The following is a 15,985-nucleotide window of genomic DNA, read 5'->3' as shown; positions in this document are numbered from 1 at the left end:
CTATCATATGTGTTTTAAAGCCTGGAGGGGAAGTTGAAAATGAAAAGCTTGCAGAGAACAATATCTGGTAGCCGTAATATTTTAGTGGATATATATTTAGATTAGATTTAATGATTTTTTATTTTATTATTATTATTACTTGAATTTGGCTAAAAATTACCATTTTTAAAAACAAAATACAAAAAAATTCTAAAATCATTGGTAATAATTTTCCAAAAATTATTTTGTTAAATTTGTCATTCCCACCAGCGGCATCTTTTCTTCAAAACATCCGCTTCCGGCCGTCCCCGTTTCTTCCTTAGCACCTTCACCGGCATCTCTTCTTCAAAAATTTCCGCTTCCAACCCGCAACGCTTCCGGCCGCCCCTCCTCTCCCTTCCTTCCTTACCTCTCCCTCTTTCTTCTCCGCTCCCTCTGCGTTTTCTCCTCTACTTTTTCCGCTCACTCTTCGCTTCACTCTCAGGTATTCCATATCATCTCTTCACTTCTTTTTTTCTCTCTAATCGTTTGTTTTTTTAGGCTAATTGTTCTTAATATTCCTTGTGAATTGCATCTTTACTTCAATGGATTCTATTAAGGATTTGTTTCGGTGTTGTTCCTTTGGTTTCTGTTTTCTCTTTACTCTTTGCTTCCTTTCGTGGATGACTTGTAATCGTGTTTGAGATGGAGAGAGGATTCGGAACAATCCTCATTTCAGCAGATATCTGTTAGTATCTGTGCTTGCATTTTCGAAATTGTTGTTTATTTGAACCAGAGGAGTTTGGAAACACTCCGTCCTATCTTTTGTAAATGGATAAATTATATTTTGCTGCCTTATCCTGAAAACCCTAGTGTTTTTCCTTTTTGGTCTTCTTTTGCTGACCTCTTTGCCATAGACCTCTCTAATCCCTTTCTAATTTAGAGAAGGTTTGTTTGGATTAACTTTTGAAGTGCTTAATACATTTCATTGAAAATCAATCCAAACATGCCTTAGTTTCCATAAGCTCCAGGGCGTATTGATGGGCTACTCCTTTTTTTTTTATTTTGCATGCCATTTGTACGAGATTCGTAAAGGTAGCTTATTTGTTATAATAGTCTCCTGCGCCATGTTTTACCTCACTGCATCTGTTTTTCTGTAAGGCAGACTTGCAGACGTATGTAGTAATGCTTTTGTATGCTGTGTGAACAATTTTTTTTTTTTTTCATTTATTATTTGATATATTCCATGCTAGTTGGCTATGTCAAAGACGATTAAATAAGGAGGCTTATTTTACTATAACTTGAGCCTATCCAGGATATTTTGGATATTAAAATGGCTGCTTCATCATCCCTTCTGACATACTCATTGCAAGAGCATGCGTCCACCGAAACAGCAATAAAACGCTGCAAGGGCTATATGTACGGTAACTTATGTTCATCCTACTCCCGGATTGGGTACTCCAAAACCAAGTTCCTAACAAGTGCCAAGTTTTCACATAACGAGAATTCATCAAACTGGGAACATATTCAGAAATCTCCAATGAGGAATGAAATCCTGTGCCGTGCTGTGGAAATTGAAAATTCACTTTCTCCCTTTGTAAGCAAGAAGTTTGAGCTTGATGATGTGATCGAATCTCAGCAATTTGATAGAGAGATTCTCAATGATATTTTCGATGTTGCACATGATATGGAAAAGATTGAAAAAAGTTCATCTAAAAGCCAAATGCTCAAGGGATATTTGATGGCTACCCTGTTCTATGAGCCCTCAACTAGAACTAGGCTTTCATTTGAATCTGCCATGAAAAGGTTAGGTGGGGAGGTGTTGACAACTGAAAATGCGCGGGAGTTTTCTTCAGCAGCCAAAGGAGAGACTCTCGAAGGTGATTGAATTGTTTCACCTCCTTTTCTTCACCTTCCTACGGTAGTTTACTTGTAATTTATATGCACTTGATTGCAGATACCATCAGAACTGTTGAGGGCTACTCAGATATAATTGTAATGCGGCATTTTGAAAGTGGTGCTGCTAAGAAAGCTGCCGCAACTGCTGGCATTCCTATTATTAATGCTGGTGATGGTCCTGGACAACATCCCACTCAGGTTTTGTCAGCTCCTTTTTTAGTCTTGTAATATAATGGTTGTATGAATACGTAACATATAAGTGTAAATGATAAGGAAGTGTTATAAGCATGCTTGTTGGTGACGGAGTACAGCATGAATGGTAGAAATTTGAAATGAGTATGTTCATTCGAAAGATTATTGATGTCCAAAATTTTCACCGAGTTTCGTCCTCACAAGAAAAGTTGATATTGACAAATTACTAATTATATACCACTTTTCTGCTTCCATTAAGCAATATAAATAGTAAGTGCCATAGTACTTGCAAAATTATTAAAGAATCGACTCAATTGTTACAAATATTTTCTTAAAGAAACGAATCAACTAAGGGTTATTGTTATTAACAGCCACTAAATAAATATGACTTTATCTCCTATCATCTGTATTTGCTTGATTTGCTGAATTTTGTATAAGAGTTCAAACAAGTGTTTGAATGTTGATCTTTCATTGCGTTTGATTCCAATGAGAACCACTGATTACCATGAATATATGATAAAAGAATGAGGTACTTGATTCATTTTGAGGGTCATATAAAAAAAACATCAGAAAAGGAAGTATGGATTCAGACTCCATAGCTTCTTTTGCTAAGTTTTGCAAGAACTTGAAAATAATGCTGTTCGTAATATTCTGCTATGACGGATATCTGCATCTATTTTGTTTTTGTTTTTGCTTTTGTTTTTTTTTTAACCCTTGACCTTCTTCTGGCAGGCTCTTCTAGATGTATATACTATTCAGAGAGAGATAGGAAAACTGGATGGAATTAAAGTTGGGCTTGTGGGAGATCTTGCCAATGGTAGAACTGTACGGTCACTTGCATATTTGCTCGCCAAGTATCAAGACGTGAAGATATACTTCGTCTCTCCAGATGTTGTAAAAATGAAGGTAACTTTTGAAGCAAAAATATGACAGTATTGTCTATCGGCTGACATTCTTTGTTGTACCATGATATTGGGAAGCAATATTTAGAGAAATAATTACCGGATAAACTGATTTTGCTTTACTTATTGGTATTTTATGGTAAATCGTTGAAGGAAAATCTGTAGGAAGTAACTAGTGAGGTTAAGATCTTCTAATCGTAGAACTTGTTTGTTCATCTAGGATGATATAAAAGAGTATTTGTCATCACAAGGTGTGAAATGGGAAGAATGTGAGAACTTGATGGAAGTTGCGTCCGAGTGTGATGTGGTATATCAAACTCGTATTCAGCGGGAAAGATTTGGGGAGAGGATTGATCTGTATGAACAAGCTAGAGGCAAGTATATTGTGGATAAGAATGTGTTAAAAGTGATGCAGAGACATGCTGTGGTCATGCACCCCCTCCCTCGGCTCGACGAGGTAACAAAGATGAATAACAAGTATTCTCAAACATTTATTTTCAAACATGTCATTACTACAAGTTATACGTTATTTTGCAGATCACTGTTGATGTAGACGAGGATCCGAGGGCTGCCTACTTCCGACAAGCAAAGAATGGTCTATATATTCGGATGGCGCTCGTGAAACTCTTGCTACTTGGATGGTGAAGAAATGCCACCATTGTAAGTTTCGACATTTTATACATGCTTTTCTAGGATGATTTTGTTTAAACAAATTACTAAGATTATAATGGGGGCGAGTTTTAAGTTTGCTACTAGGCGAATGGCTTGATCCCGCTCGCTAGCAGAGAAATGCGAGTACGATTTGCTGAGTTTTTCAGTTTAAGGATAGTTGAATGATTGCTTAAACTTTAAACCTTAAACCCTAAATCTTAAACTTGGATGATCTTGAACTTTTGTCAGGGTGTGTCTCTGTTTAGTTGGAGACGGCTGAACTCGAATTTGGTAGCACTGCTTCATATTTCTTACTGGCCATGTCAACCTTGAACTATATGTTATAGAATCCTTTTACCAAGATGGATCTACTCTCTTAGCTTAGAACAAGTTGTATCCAATTTCTTTTAGTTTATGGCTTTCTATTTAAAACCCATTTGATTTTTTCTTTTATCTTTTAATTTTTTGAACTTGTTTAGGAATTTATTCAATTTTTTTTTCTTTTTTAGATTTTAAAAACTTTTTCAAACCTTTTTAATTTTTTTTTTTTTTTATTAATTTTGTTATTTTAGAATTTCTTTCCTAGTTGTAGCTTTATTTTTAACATATATATGTCATACTAATTTTTTCTGAATATTTTAATATATTGTTTTACTTTTTTTCTCAAGAATAATAAGTAATTTGAGTGAAAATTTTGAACTAAAAAAAATATTGTGTACTTTTGATTTTCTTTTTTCAATAAATTATACGTAAATAATATTTTGTTTGATACAAATAAGTACTAATTTAATACAAATTGAAGTGTATGGACTAATATTTTAGGTTATATTCTAAATATAGGTAGTTTAAACACAAATATTGAGATCAAGTACTCAATAAATTTCTGAACTAAATTTGTAAGTTTTTTAATATAACTTTTTTTCTAAACTTATATTCTAAAAATTTATTGTAATGGTTTGACTTTTATATAAGTATGTAAAATATGTAAATCGGAAGGGACATTTGAAATTGAATTTAATAAACAGCTCAAAATAACATCATCTTTAAAAAGTTAATAACTCAGACAAAATAATTAATGCAAAACAAGGATAGTAAAATGAATGGAGTGAGAGTTTACGTTCAGAGTGAACAATATCATAATACTATAGAGATTTGTTGTACTAGAGTCGTACCTTTAACTTAGTCATGTTAATAAAACAAAGGTCATATTTCTAGACTTACCAATCTAGGTGTGCAATTAGTCTATCCTTACTTAATCACCGAAGGTACACATGTGAGTCAATCAACCCTAACATGTAGAGCTAGGTATTCATAGTCATAGATAACCTATACAAGGTTTGAAGGCAACAATAATTGACACCAAAAGTACACTTAAATGTGTTCATACTTAAGTTTAATGGATACTATACTTTCTTGCCTTGGGACATTTCAAAATTCACTTCCGTGTATCCATCCTTAATTTTTATTTCACAAGTATTTTTTTTTTCTTGAGATATTTTGGGGATGAAAAATCAGTTTTTATTTATTTATTTAAAATAATTAATTAATTAACTTATTTTATTTTATTTGGTAAGTATTGTTACATTCATGAAGAAAAAAATAAAACGAAAAGAAATTAGAAACCACAAACAAAACAGTTGAGCGGGAAACATGCAAACACAAGCAAATAATGGATAAGATTTGTAAAATACGCCAAAAAAAATAATACCGAAGTGATTATGTTGTGTGTATAAATAGGCCAAAAGCTTTGCTCTGTTTTCCACAGCAACAACTCTGTAATCAGTTTTAGTATCATTTTAGGATGATTTAGCAGCAGCTGGGTGAGGATGAGAAGCCATGAACAGGTTCAAGAAGTCCGAAATTGTTCTACTTTTGGGCCTCACCGCGCTTCTTCTAATCACTCCTCTTCTTTCCTCATCCCTTAGACCCACATATCTCTACTTCATCTTCAACCTCCTCATCCTTGGCCTTCTCTCCTCTGCCTTCCCGAATAATGGTCACAGCCCCAACACCCCTTCCCCTGACACCTCCGCCAAGAACCACAGGGCTTTGGAGAACCCCCATTCCGACAACATTCCCCCTCCCAATCCCAAAATGGAATCTCTGAACAAGTGTCCCTCTGCTTCCACCATTTTCTTCATCGGAGACGGCGACAGTGAGGAGGCGGAAGAGGAAGCTTCTGGCGGCGGCGGCGGCGGAAATGGGCAAGAGTTGTTTGCCCAAGCTGAGACCTTTATTGCGAATTTCTATAAGCAGTTGGAGATGCAGAAAGAGGAGTCTTGGAAGAATAAAACTAAAATTGAAGGGTTTGTATATTGAATTGTGTTTCTATTTTACTTTTGAATTAACTCGTGTTACCAAAATCACTTCTATTTTAGTGCATTTACAGTGTTTGGGGATAAATCATTTAACATAATAACTTAGCATATGGATGAAATGAATATGAGTAAAGATGCATATTTTTGGGTTGACATGCTTTCAATTATCACGTAGGATTGTCTTTTCTGAGCTAAAAACGCATCTAGTAGGAAGAGATTTCCACATTCTTATAAACAATATTTTGTTCCTCTCTCCAATCGATGTGGGACTCCACAATCCACCTTCTTTCGGGGCCAGCATCCTTGCTGACACATCGTTTGGTATCTACCTCCCTTTTAGAGCTCAACGTCCTCGCTACCACACTGCCCGGTGTCTAGCTCTGATACCATTTGTACCAGTTCAAGCTCACCGTAGTAGATATTGTCCTCTTTAGGCTTTAGGCTTTAGGGTTTCCCCTCAAAGTGTTAAAAACGCGTCTACTAGGCAGAGATTTCTACATCCTTATAAAGAATGTTTTCGTTCAGTGTTCTCGTTCGCACTCGTTTCTCTCTCCAATCGATGTGCGACTCTCCAATCCACCTTCCTTTGTGACGCGTTTTAAGACATCAAGGGAAAATCCAAAGGACAAATTTCAAAGAAAACAATATTTACTAGCGATGAACTACTATTAACGAAATCAGTTAAAATATGATATATCAACAAACTTGATATAGGCAAAGATTAGGAAAAGCATGTGATGAACTAGAAGCTGATAATCTTAAAATGAAGTAGAAGAGCATCTCACGAGATTTCTTGGGGTCTTACATCTGAGAGAGGCAGCAACTTTTGAAAAGCACTTTAAGGAAAGGTGAAAAGACTTTAAGATATTCTCCCTTCAAACAAAAGGACATGCATATCAACAACACTTGATAGTGATATAAGGAAATTGGAAACTCACAAAATTTAAGCAAACCTGACATGCTACATGCCTGCCCTTCTAACCCATACCTACCTTAACATAAATATTAACTCCAAGTTTTTGCATTATTTGTTGTTGCTAACTAAGAATCTCTCTTCTTTTCAAACAACAAAGGGATCTTAAACAAAAAAAAGTAGCAAAAAGGAGGGCACCTCTTCTATAACTCAAGAATATACGAGGGACCAAATACATTTTTTCTTTTTATCTCGTGAGAATTCCTATAAGAAACAAATATCTAGTAGAGCTATAGGCAACATGTAAATTGTCTCTTCAAACTGAAGCCGAATATAAAATAGAATTCATGCTATAAAGACTTCAAGGTGAACGATGATATTTTACCCCTGCATGTTGTTTCAAGATGACAACAAATAAAGTTGCATTGAATGAACTCAATTGCAACTTATACTTTATCAGACAAGTCAAGTTTCATTTATGAACATAGTACCAACATATTCAAGTGGAGCTTCAATTGCTTTGAGATGGGTTGCAAATTTTAGGCTGGTTGGTTAGAATGTTCAATCTCATGTTAGAGAGGTTTTATTGTATTTTTGGATTTTAAAATAGTATTTTTTTCAATTTTATTTTATAATTTAGATAGTGATCATGAATTTTCAATTAATAGTAAGTGGTTCACGATTTATTTTGAAAGCTATAAATGACCATTCATATGGTTCCCTTTTTTGAAGATTTTAGATATTAAAATAGAGGTAACATTTTAAAGTTTAATTAAATGATCGAGAAGCGGAAATTTTCGCGTATGACTGAGATACTCGAGCAAGAATAAGGTAGTTAAAGTAAGTGGTTTCAATGCTCCAACAAGGTCTTTTGGAAAAGGTTTGCAAAGGAAATATTAAGAATAAATGACAAAATGTCATTTTTGTAATTTTAAGTATATTTCTCAGATTTTTATTTTAAGTAAATAAAGTGACCGCAAGGGATATTTTCGTCTTTTACTAATCATGTCTTGAAGTCTTAGTGGGCTTAGGGCTTGTGTGACTCTTTTTTTGGTACTTGTCCTTGGGAGTGTTTTCCTAGTCTCATAGATTCTTGGATTCTTGTTCCAAAGGTTACTCTTAAGGCATGACTATGACATAAGTCCTAACCCGAAGTCGTGAACATGTGAACTTGTCATAATAGTTTGCTTAAGTCTTTATAGAGATCATAATATGTTTCGGTGGTAAATTGTCATAAGTTTTGATTTGATTTGGTTATTTGGATTAGATTTGATTGGTTATTTGGATTAGATTTGATTGAGTTATTTGGATTAAATTTGATTTGGTTATTTGAATAAGATTTAGTCCTATCGGAGATTTGATTATGTAATGGTATATAATAGCTAATAGCTAATTTTATTCGGGAATAGAATGAGAGATTTCTCCCTCCATTCCTAACTAGTGGTATCGGTATTTGGGGGAGTTTTGTGTGTCACATTGTATTTCTTGAGTGACATAATGGTGAGAGTTTTTGTAGTGTGATAGTGAGGTATTCACTTAAAGCGCTTTGTTTGATTAGTGATTGGTCGCTACCCGTGGATGTAGGGGAACTTTCTCTTCGAACCACGTAAATATCTTGGTGTCTCCTTGTGTAATTCTGTTCATTGGTGTTGTGAGTACATTTGTTCCGCTTTCGGCGCACAACAAGTGGTATCAGAGCCAGATTGTGGTATTTGAGGTATTGTGAAAGTTTTGGCCTCATCGACCACTAGATGTGCTCACAATCATGCTTATTTCCTTGAAAATGGTAGAATCATCTAGAATTAAATCACGACGTGGATCGAGGTTTTTGAGTTCTAATCTCGAAGTAGAGAAATTTGATGGAACCAATAATTTTGGTGTTTGGCTAGGCGAAGTTAACGATTTGCTGGTCATGCAAGATCTTGATGCTTCTCTCCAAGAGGTGATGCTTGAAGACATGATAGAAGTAGAATGGACGAAATTAAATCGGCAAGCTTGTGAAATTATTCGATCCTGTATTGGCAAGGATCCATTTATGAAGGTAACCATGGCGAAAGAACTATGGGACAAGCTTGAGGCGAAATATACGCAAAAGAGTGTGGAAAATAAACTCTATTTGAATAAGAAACTCTTCCGTTTTGACTACAAGAAAGGTATATCAATGGTTGAGCATTTGGATGATTTTAACAAAATCATCACTGATTTGCTTAATCTTGATGTTAAGATTGATGACGAAGACAAGACGTTGTTATTAAATTCTTTGTCGGAGTCCTACGAGTTTTTAGTAACCACACTACTGCATGGAGTCTATGATATTGATTTTGAAGATGCTTCAAATGCCTTGATGAAGAATGAGGTGCGAAAGAAGGAAAAGGAGGCATATCAAGATTCTAGCTCAAATGTTCTCACGGCTCGTGGAAGGACTTCTAATTGGAAAAAAAGCGAACATGGAAAGTCCCAATCAAAGTCGAGAGGTAGATTTGATCATTGGAGAAAACTTCATAGAAATGAGTGTGCATATTGTCGACAGAAAGGCCATTGGAAGAAAGATTGACCGATCTTAAAAGAGAAGGGGTCAAAGTCCAATGTGGTTAGAGATGACGACACTGATACAGATAATGCCTTGACGAACTCCTTATCAGTCAGCCAAACCAGTGAATAGATTCTTGATTCTGGGTGCTCCTATCATATGTGTTCCAACAGAGAGATGTTTTTGGACTTCAAAGAGTTCAATGGTGAGTTGTCTATATGGGCAATGATAGTACTTGCAAGATGACGGGAATTGGCTCAGTACAAATCAAGATGTTTGACGGGGTTATACGAAAACTCAATGATGTGAGGTATGTCCCTGACTTGAAGAAAAATTTGATTTCCCTTGGCGTTTTGGATGCGAGTGGTTATCATATCATTTTGAAAGGAGGGAATTTGAAAGTAGCTCGTGGAGCTTTGGTGGCAATTAAAGGAACTAGAAGAGGTAGCATATACTACCTCAACATAACCACAATAATTGGACATGCTGCTGTGGCAAGTTTGAAAGAACAAGACATATCGAAATTAAGGCACATGAGACATGGGCATGCTGGTGAGAAGGCGCTTCAGACATTGGTGAACCAATGAGTTCTTAAAGGGTGCCACAACTGGTAAAATTGATTTATGTGAACATTGTATATTTGGTAAACAAAAAAAAATGTGAAGTTTGGTACCGTTATACCCCAAACAAAGGACATTTTGGATTATGTTCACACTGATGTATGGGGTCCCACGAAGAATGTCTCATTGGGAGGAGAGAGGTGGTTTGTCACCTCTATTGATGACTACCCGAGAAGAGTCTGGATGTATCCCATGAGGCACAAAAACGAGGTTCTTCAAATCTTTCGAGTGGAAAAAAATGGTAGAGAATAAGACGGACAAGAAAATAAAAAAGCTGAGATTAGACAATGGTGAAGAATATACTTATGATCCATTCCTTAAAATATGTCGAGATGAAGGGATTGTTCGACACTTCACTGTTTCTGATAAGCCACAACAAAATGGAGTTGCTGAGAGAATAAACCGAACATTAATAGAGAAGGTTCGATGCATATTGTCTTAAGCAGGATTAAGCAAGGCTTTTTGGGCTGAGGCTCTCAGTTATGCAGTTCACTTGGTGAATCGTTTACCTGTTTCTGGAAATGGTGGGAAAACTTCGCTTGAGGTATAGTCAGATACTCCTATTAGTGATTATGATAAATTACATGTGTTTGGGTGTCCTACTTATTATCATGTGACATTATGATAAATTGCACGTGTTTGGGTGTCCTATGAAGGCCGAGAAGTCTACTACCCGGCATAGCTTGCCAATCCCGTTCTAGTAAAGAAGGAGGAGGGTGGAGGATGTGTGTGGGCTGAATAGAAAGATATTCTTGCGGATCTTTCTTTGGTCGCGAAAAACAACCCCAATTGTTAGACTCAGAGAGAGGTTTAGGTTCCAGAGTTCAGACTCAGACAGAGGTTCAGGATTATGATAAATTGCATGTGTTTGGGTGTCTGCTTATTATCATGTGACATATCATGTGACAGACTCAAAGCTGTATCTAGAGTAAAAAATGCGGGCTATAGGTTATAGTGTCCAGAAACAAGTAAGATTGTTAATAGTCGAGGTGTGACATTTGATGAGTCTAGAATGTTTTTGCAGAAAATTGAAAATAATGACGAAGCATTGAAGCAGGTGGAGAAGGTGGTATTCTCTCCTGATATGGTTGCTCCTACTGAATAACCTATTGATCACGTATAATAACTCTGACGTCTTAGAACAAGAGCAAGCCTTGAGGAGCAAAGCCCTGTAAATAAGGAGGAATCTGAGTCCATCGCCAAGAATAGACCACGAAGGGAAATTCGAAAACCTGCAAGGTTTGATGATACGATAGCATATGTTTTCTCTATGATTGATGGAGTTCCCAACGGTTACAAAGATGCTCTTCAGAGCTTGGATAGCTTACACTATCAAGAGAATATAAATCCGCAAATAAATTTAAGAAGCCGAATAGCTTACACTGGCAAGAGAATATGAATCCACAAATATCAACGGGGAGATCTAACTAAATGAGTTATCAACAAACCAAATCAGCTATCAGAGATCTTGTGACGGTGGAGATTGGTTATAGATTTTCATAATTATTGAGATTTAATGCATGTTATTTGGATTAGATTTAATTTGGTTATTTGAATGAGATTTATCATTTGATTATGTAAGCTATATAATAGCTAATTTTATTCCGAATAGAATGAGAGAGATTGATTCTGTAATGCTATATAATAGCAATTTTATTCGGAATAGAATGAGAGATTTTGTAATGCTATATAATACGAAATAGAATGAGAGATTCTGTAATGCACGGGAATAGAATGAGTGATTTTGTAATGCTATATAATAGTATATAATAACTAATAGCTAATTTTATTCGAGAATAGAATGAGAGATTTCATTTCACCGGTGACAAGGGGGAGATTGTGGTAAATTATCATAAATTTTGATTTGATTTGGTTATTTGAATTAGATTTGATTGGGTTTGTGGTAAATTGTCATAAGTTTTGATTTGATTTGGTTATTTGGATTAGATTTGATTGGGTTATTTGAATTAGATTTAGTATTTATTAGTCATATTCGAGATTTGATTATGTAATGTTATATAATAGTAAGTACGGGAATAAAATGAGAGATTGGAATAGAATGAGAGATTTCTCCCTCATTCCTAACTAGTGGTATTGGGGATTTGGGAGAGTTTTGTCACATTGTATTTCTTGAGTGACATTTTGGTGAGAGTTTTTGTACTGTGACAGTGAGGTATTCATTTGAAACGCTTTGTTTGATTAGTGATTAGTTGCTACTGTGGATGTAGGGGGACTTCTTCTCTTCAAACCACGTAAATATCTTGGTGTCTCCCTGTATAATTTCGTTCATTGGTGTCTTGGTGTCTCCATGTATATAATTCATTCATTGGTGTTCCACTTTCGACGCACAACAGTTTCTTGAGGATCTCAAGCCAATCATGGATCCTTATTTGGAACTTGCATAACCATAATATCATAAATGAGAGTTCCTATACTGAAAATTTGCTTAGAGATTACATGTGAAATGAAAATTTGATTAGAGAGATTACCGGTGTTCTTGAATTAAATAAACTAAGTAGTGGCACAATCAAAATTGACACGAAAATTTCACTTTAAATTGCTACAAAATTTAAATTATAAAGATTAAATCAAAAGGTTTACAAAGTTAATTTCAATAATTAAGCATGCAAGCCAAATAAATAGAAAGATTCATATTACATACTAAAGTTTATGATTAAATTGTTACACAAAATTTAAAATATAAGAACTAATTTTAAGTTACATTACTACAACTAAAGTTCACAAATTAAATTATAATGGTAACCTTACAAGTTTAGGGGCTAAAACGGTTTTTTAACCCCAACAAAAAGGGTGAACAAGCGTATGAAAAGAAGATATAAGAATTCAGAGAAAAGCTCGACTAACCAATCTGGGAAGAACAAACAAACAAATAAATAAAAATCTTTCAGCATCAATGGAAGATCAATGAGGTGTGTTGACGATATACATGAGAAAGACAAGTGATGTAAAATTAATTTAAAAATTCAAAAGAACTTGAAACAAAATCTAAACTTCAAACAGGAAGGGTCCACAGATCATATGCATATGATTGGATTCAAAATTCAAAGTTGATGGTTAAAAATCAAAAGTTGCAAACTGTTAACAAATTAATCTTTTAAATCATGGAAGGCCCATGTACTCTGTAAAACTAATTCATCTTCCAAATTTGATACTATAAATTACGACCATCCATCTACACTAATATCCCTATTCTAAAATAACATGTACCTAGCAGACCCGATATCAATCGGTTTACACTGCATCATGACAACCTAAACTGGTCGGCTTGAATTTTACATTTCGATGAATGAATACTGAATTTAATACAAGTTTTTGCTCAGAAAGGCAACTAGACTATGGATTCACAAGATATCTACCTGTATAAATAAGTATAAAATAAAGAAAAAAAAAAGATGAAAAGGAATTTTTCCTAACTGATCCAATAGTTGGACATGAAATATGCTAGATTCTGTCCAATTGAATAAATAAAGCATTAGAGATACCCTTTCTCCTGTAAAGCACGAATCATCATAGAGGCCGCAGAGTTCTCTGAATCCTTTACTCTTGACTTCTCATCTCCCACCATATACAGCATCCCAGAAGAAGTGGAAATTTTAACGGAGCAAGTAAATCTCTTATCATGTGAAGGTCCAAAATCCTTCTCAGTACTGCAGGTGAAAAAAAACCCATATAGTATTTAGTGCTACAACATATCCGAAAAAGGAGGATGAGGAAGGGAAAAAAGATGGTCACAGAACTATATGGTAAGTGACTGATCTCTCTGTTAGCTCTGTTTTTATTTATTACCCACAAATCGGACTCAGAGATAATACAAACAACAATCCAAAACTGTCATTCACATCAAACTCACAACAGGTCTTTAGCTTTAATCATACAATTTAATACATCTAATTGGTCACTATAATGTGTTAGATGCTCTAATACCATGTTAGTTGAACACGGGACTCTCCACAATGGTATGATATTGTCCACTTTGAGCATAAGCTATCATGGCTTTGCTTTGGGATTCCCCAAAAGGCCTCATGTTAATGTACATTCCCTAAATTAGCATGTGTGGGACTTTCATCCAACATAATGCACCGGGGAGATTCAATAGAATGTGAGACAAATATTTTAAACAAATCAGTGTATAGATGTAATAACAAATCAGCAAATGAGCAATGACCACTAAAAAGAATGTTAAAATTTGAGAAGAAATAAAATTTCCATGTACAGAGAGAATGAAAGTAGTTTGACGAAGATATTAAGATACGAAGATTTAAAAAAATTGCATTTCATCATAAACTACTTGAGAACTCAATAAGCAAGTATTTAACTTGGAGTGCAGGCTTGTAAATGTAAAATCTACAATTACAAAAGATAAACTGCCTCCTAATTCAGAGTCTGAGTAATGGAAGTTATGCAACATCTAAAATATTATACCTGTAATTCGGTTTTGGCCACTTTTTCTTGCAACAAAAATCATGTAATTTCTGCTTTGCCCCTTCAATTTCAAAAGATTCATCAATACCGTCAATAGTTACAGCCGTTCGAATATTGATATCCATAGTTTTGGACAATTTGGCGAGAGCTTCTCTGGCAGCATTTAGTCTTGCAATTTCTTTATGTGTTGAAGAACCCGATGCAACAAAAGTACCATCAACAAAGACACTAGAAACAGTCTTGGAACCGTTACTCCAATTCTTGATGTCAACTTGCTTCCCATTTTTTTGGCAAACTTCAAAGAGAACAGTCACAGGTTGGGGTTCTACCTCTAGATCCTCAGGAGTATAGATGGGCTCTAGCAAACCCCTAATTATCTACAAAAGATCAAAAACAAAAACTAATCGGTGCTCGACTAGTAATGAAATAGAAATTATACTTCAAAAATATACCCATGAACCTACCACCCACAGTCTTTGAAGATCAAAATTAACGTCTACATAGATAGCACCAGCCACAGATTCTACAATGTCAGCAAGAACTTTAGGAGCCTTCATTAACCCACCATACGGAACTGAGTTGTTTTCTAGGGCGACAGAATCGACGAACTCTCTAACCTATACAATTAAAAAAAAAAAAACCTAAATAGAGTTAAATCAGGGAAAAATCAAAGGCTGCTAGTCACAAACAAAAAGGAAAGAAACAAAGACCGAAGGTGAAATCGAAAACCTTATCATCGAGAGCGACAGCCTTGCGCCGAACATAGTGATACAAGCCATGGCGGACTGCAACGCGAGCAAGCTTCTCGGTGCTTATGTTAGCAGCCCTAAGTAAAGAGAGTTGGCCCTGCTGGAGGTCGGGATACGCAAGGAAAAAGTAATTGGTAAAAGCGAGGCCAATAGCAGAGTCGCCGATGAACTCAAGGCGCTGATAGGAGGCAGATTCAACGTAGGAGGAGTGAGTGAGGGCTTCCTCTAAAAGCTTCTTGTTCTTGAAATTATAGGAAACAATGAGTTCAACCGCTAACACGGAGGACTCCATCTTCCTGCGGCGAAGAGCAATAAGTCAGACCTTAGACTCCGAAGGCGGCGGCGGCGGTGGGGGCGAATGGAGAGTGGAGAGCCCGATTCCGACGTTCACGTTTCTGAGGGACTGAGACCACCGATTGGAGAATGGGGGGCATGAAGTATTGAGGCCCTTGCTTTTATTTTAATTTTATAAACTAATAAATTAACTTTACTAATTTGTTAATACGAGTGTTATTTAATAGCCAACAACAGATTTTTCTCAACAAAAAATCAAATAGAGAGAGAAAAACATTCACTCTGATTTGAGTGGAATATATTGTCACAACTATTGGTGGCTTCAAGTGTAGAGATAGCTTGACGGGCTTTATTGCCCAAATGGAAGAATGCTTCGAGAGCTTAGACAATGCCCAACAAACAATCGTTAGATGGTCTCATATTTGTTTGAAGATTTGAGAGCATCCCTTGGAGTGGTCTGAAGTGGCTGATCTAAGAGCCATATTAAATCTCAACATGAGAGCGAGGTGGGGTAGG

At 35.6% G+C, this 15,985-nt stretch overlaps 2 protein-coding genes across 2 annotated transcripts; one reads left to right on the top strand and one right to left on the bottom strand.

Annotated features, from left to right (window-relative positions):
- Window positions 1–238: 238 nt before the first annotated feature.
- LOC111465042 (aspartate carbamoyltransferase, chloroplastic) lies at window positions 239–3,916 on the top strand. The gene is made up of 6 exons (XM_023109299.1): window positions 239–463; window positions 1,274–1,838; window positions 1,916–2,055; window positions 2,782–2,955; window positions 3,172–3,408; window positions 3,489–3,916. The coding sequence occupies exons 2-6, from the start codon at window positions 1,292–1,294 to the stop codon at window positions 3,594–3,596; spliced, it is 1,206 nt and encodes a 401-aa protein (XP_022965067.1). The 5' UTR covers window positions 239–463; window positions 1,274–1,291; the 3' UTR covers window positions 3,597–3,916.
- A 9,293-nt stretch (window positions 3,917–13,209) lies between these two features.
- LOC111465061 (ribonuclease 3-like protein 2) lies at window positions 13,210–15,620 on the bottom strand. Its single transcript, XM_023109328.1, has 4 exons — window positions 15,156–15,620; window positions 14,891–15,043; window positions 14,427–14,803; window positions 13,210–13,651 (listed from the first exon to the last, which is right to left on the bottom strand). The coding sequence occupies exons 1-4, from the start codon at window positions 15,465–15,467 to the stop codon at window positions 13,477–13,479; spliced, it is 1,017 nt and encodes a 338-aa protein (XP_022965096.1). The 5' UTR covers window positions 15,468–15,620; the 3' UTR covers window positions 13,210–13,476.
- Window positions 15,621–15,985: the final 365 nt, after the last annotated feature.

The sequence above is a fragment of the Cucurbita maxima genome, unplaced genomic scaffold, assembly GCF_002738345.1.
Source record: "Cucurbita maxima cultivar Rimu unplaced genomic scaffold, Cmax_1.0 Cma_Scf00028, whole genome shotgun sequence".
NCBI classification, from domain to species: domain Eukaryota; kingdom Viridiplantae; phylum Streptophyta; class Magnoliopsida; order Cucurbitales; family Cucurbitaceae; genus Cucurbita; species Cucurbita maxima.
Note: the sequence above shows the minus strand (reverse complement) of the source record. Positions and strands in the feature narration are given on the sequence as shown.

Bases quoted from the DNA above. Each gene is read 5' to 3' on its own strand.
- LOC111465042 (XM_023109299.1), top strand. From the start codon at position 1,292: ATGGCTGCTTCATCATCCCTTCTGACATACTCATTGCAAGAGCATGCG. The intron at 1,839-1,915 runs GTGATTGAATTG...ACTTGATTGCAG, and splicing joins CAAAGGAGAGACTCTCGAAG to ATACCATCAGAACTGTTGAG. The intron at 3,409-3,488 runs GTAACAAAGATG...GTTATTTTGCAG, and splicing joins CCCTCCCTCGGCTCGACGAG to ATCACTGTTGATGTAGACGA.
- LOC111465061 (XM_023109328.1), bottom strand. From the start codon at position 15,467: ATGGAGTCCTCCGTGTTAGCGGTTGAACTCATTGTTTCCTATAATTTC. The intron at 15,044-15,155 runs GTTTTCGATTTC...TTAATTGTATAG, and splicing joins CTGTCGCTCTCGATGATAAG to GTTAGAGAGTTCGTCGATTC. The intron at 13,652-14,426 runs GTATAATATTTT...TTTCACCTGCAG, and splicing joins TGGCCAAAACCGAATTACAG to TACTGAGAAGGATTTTGGAC.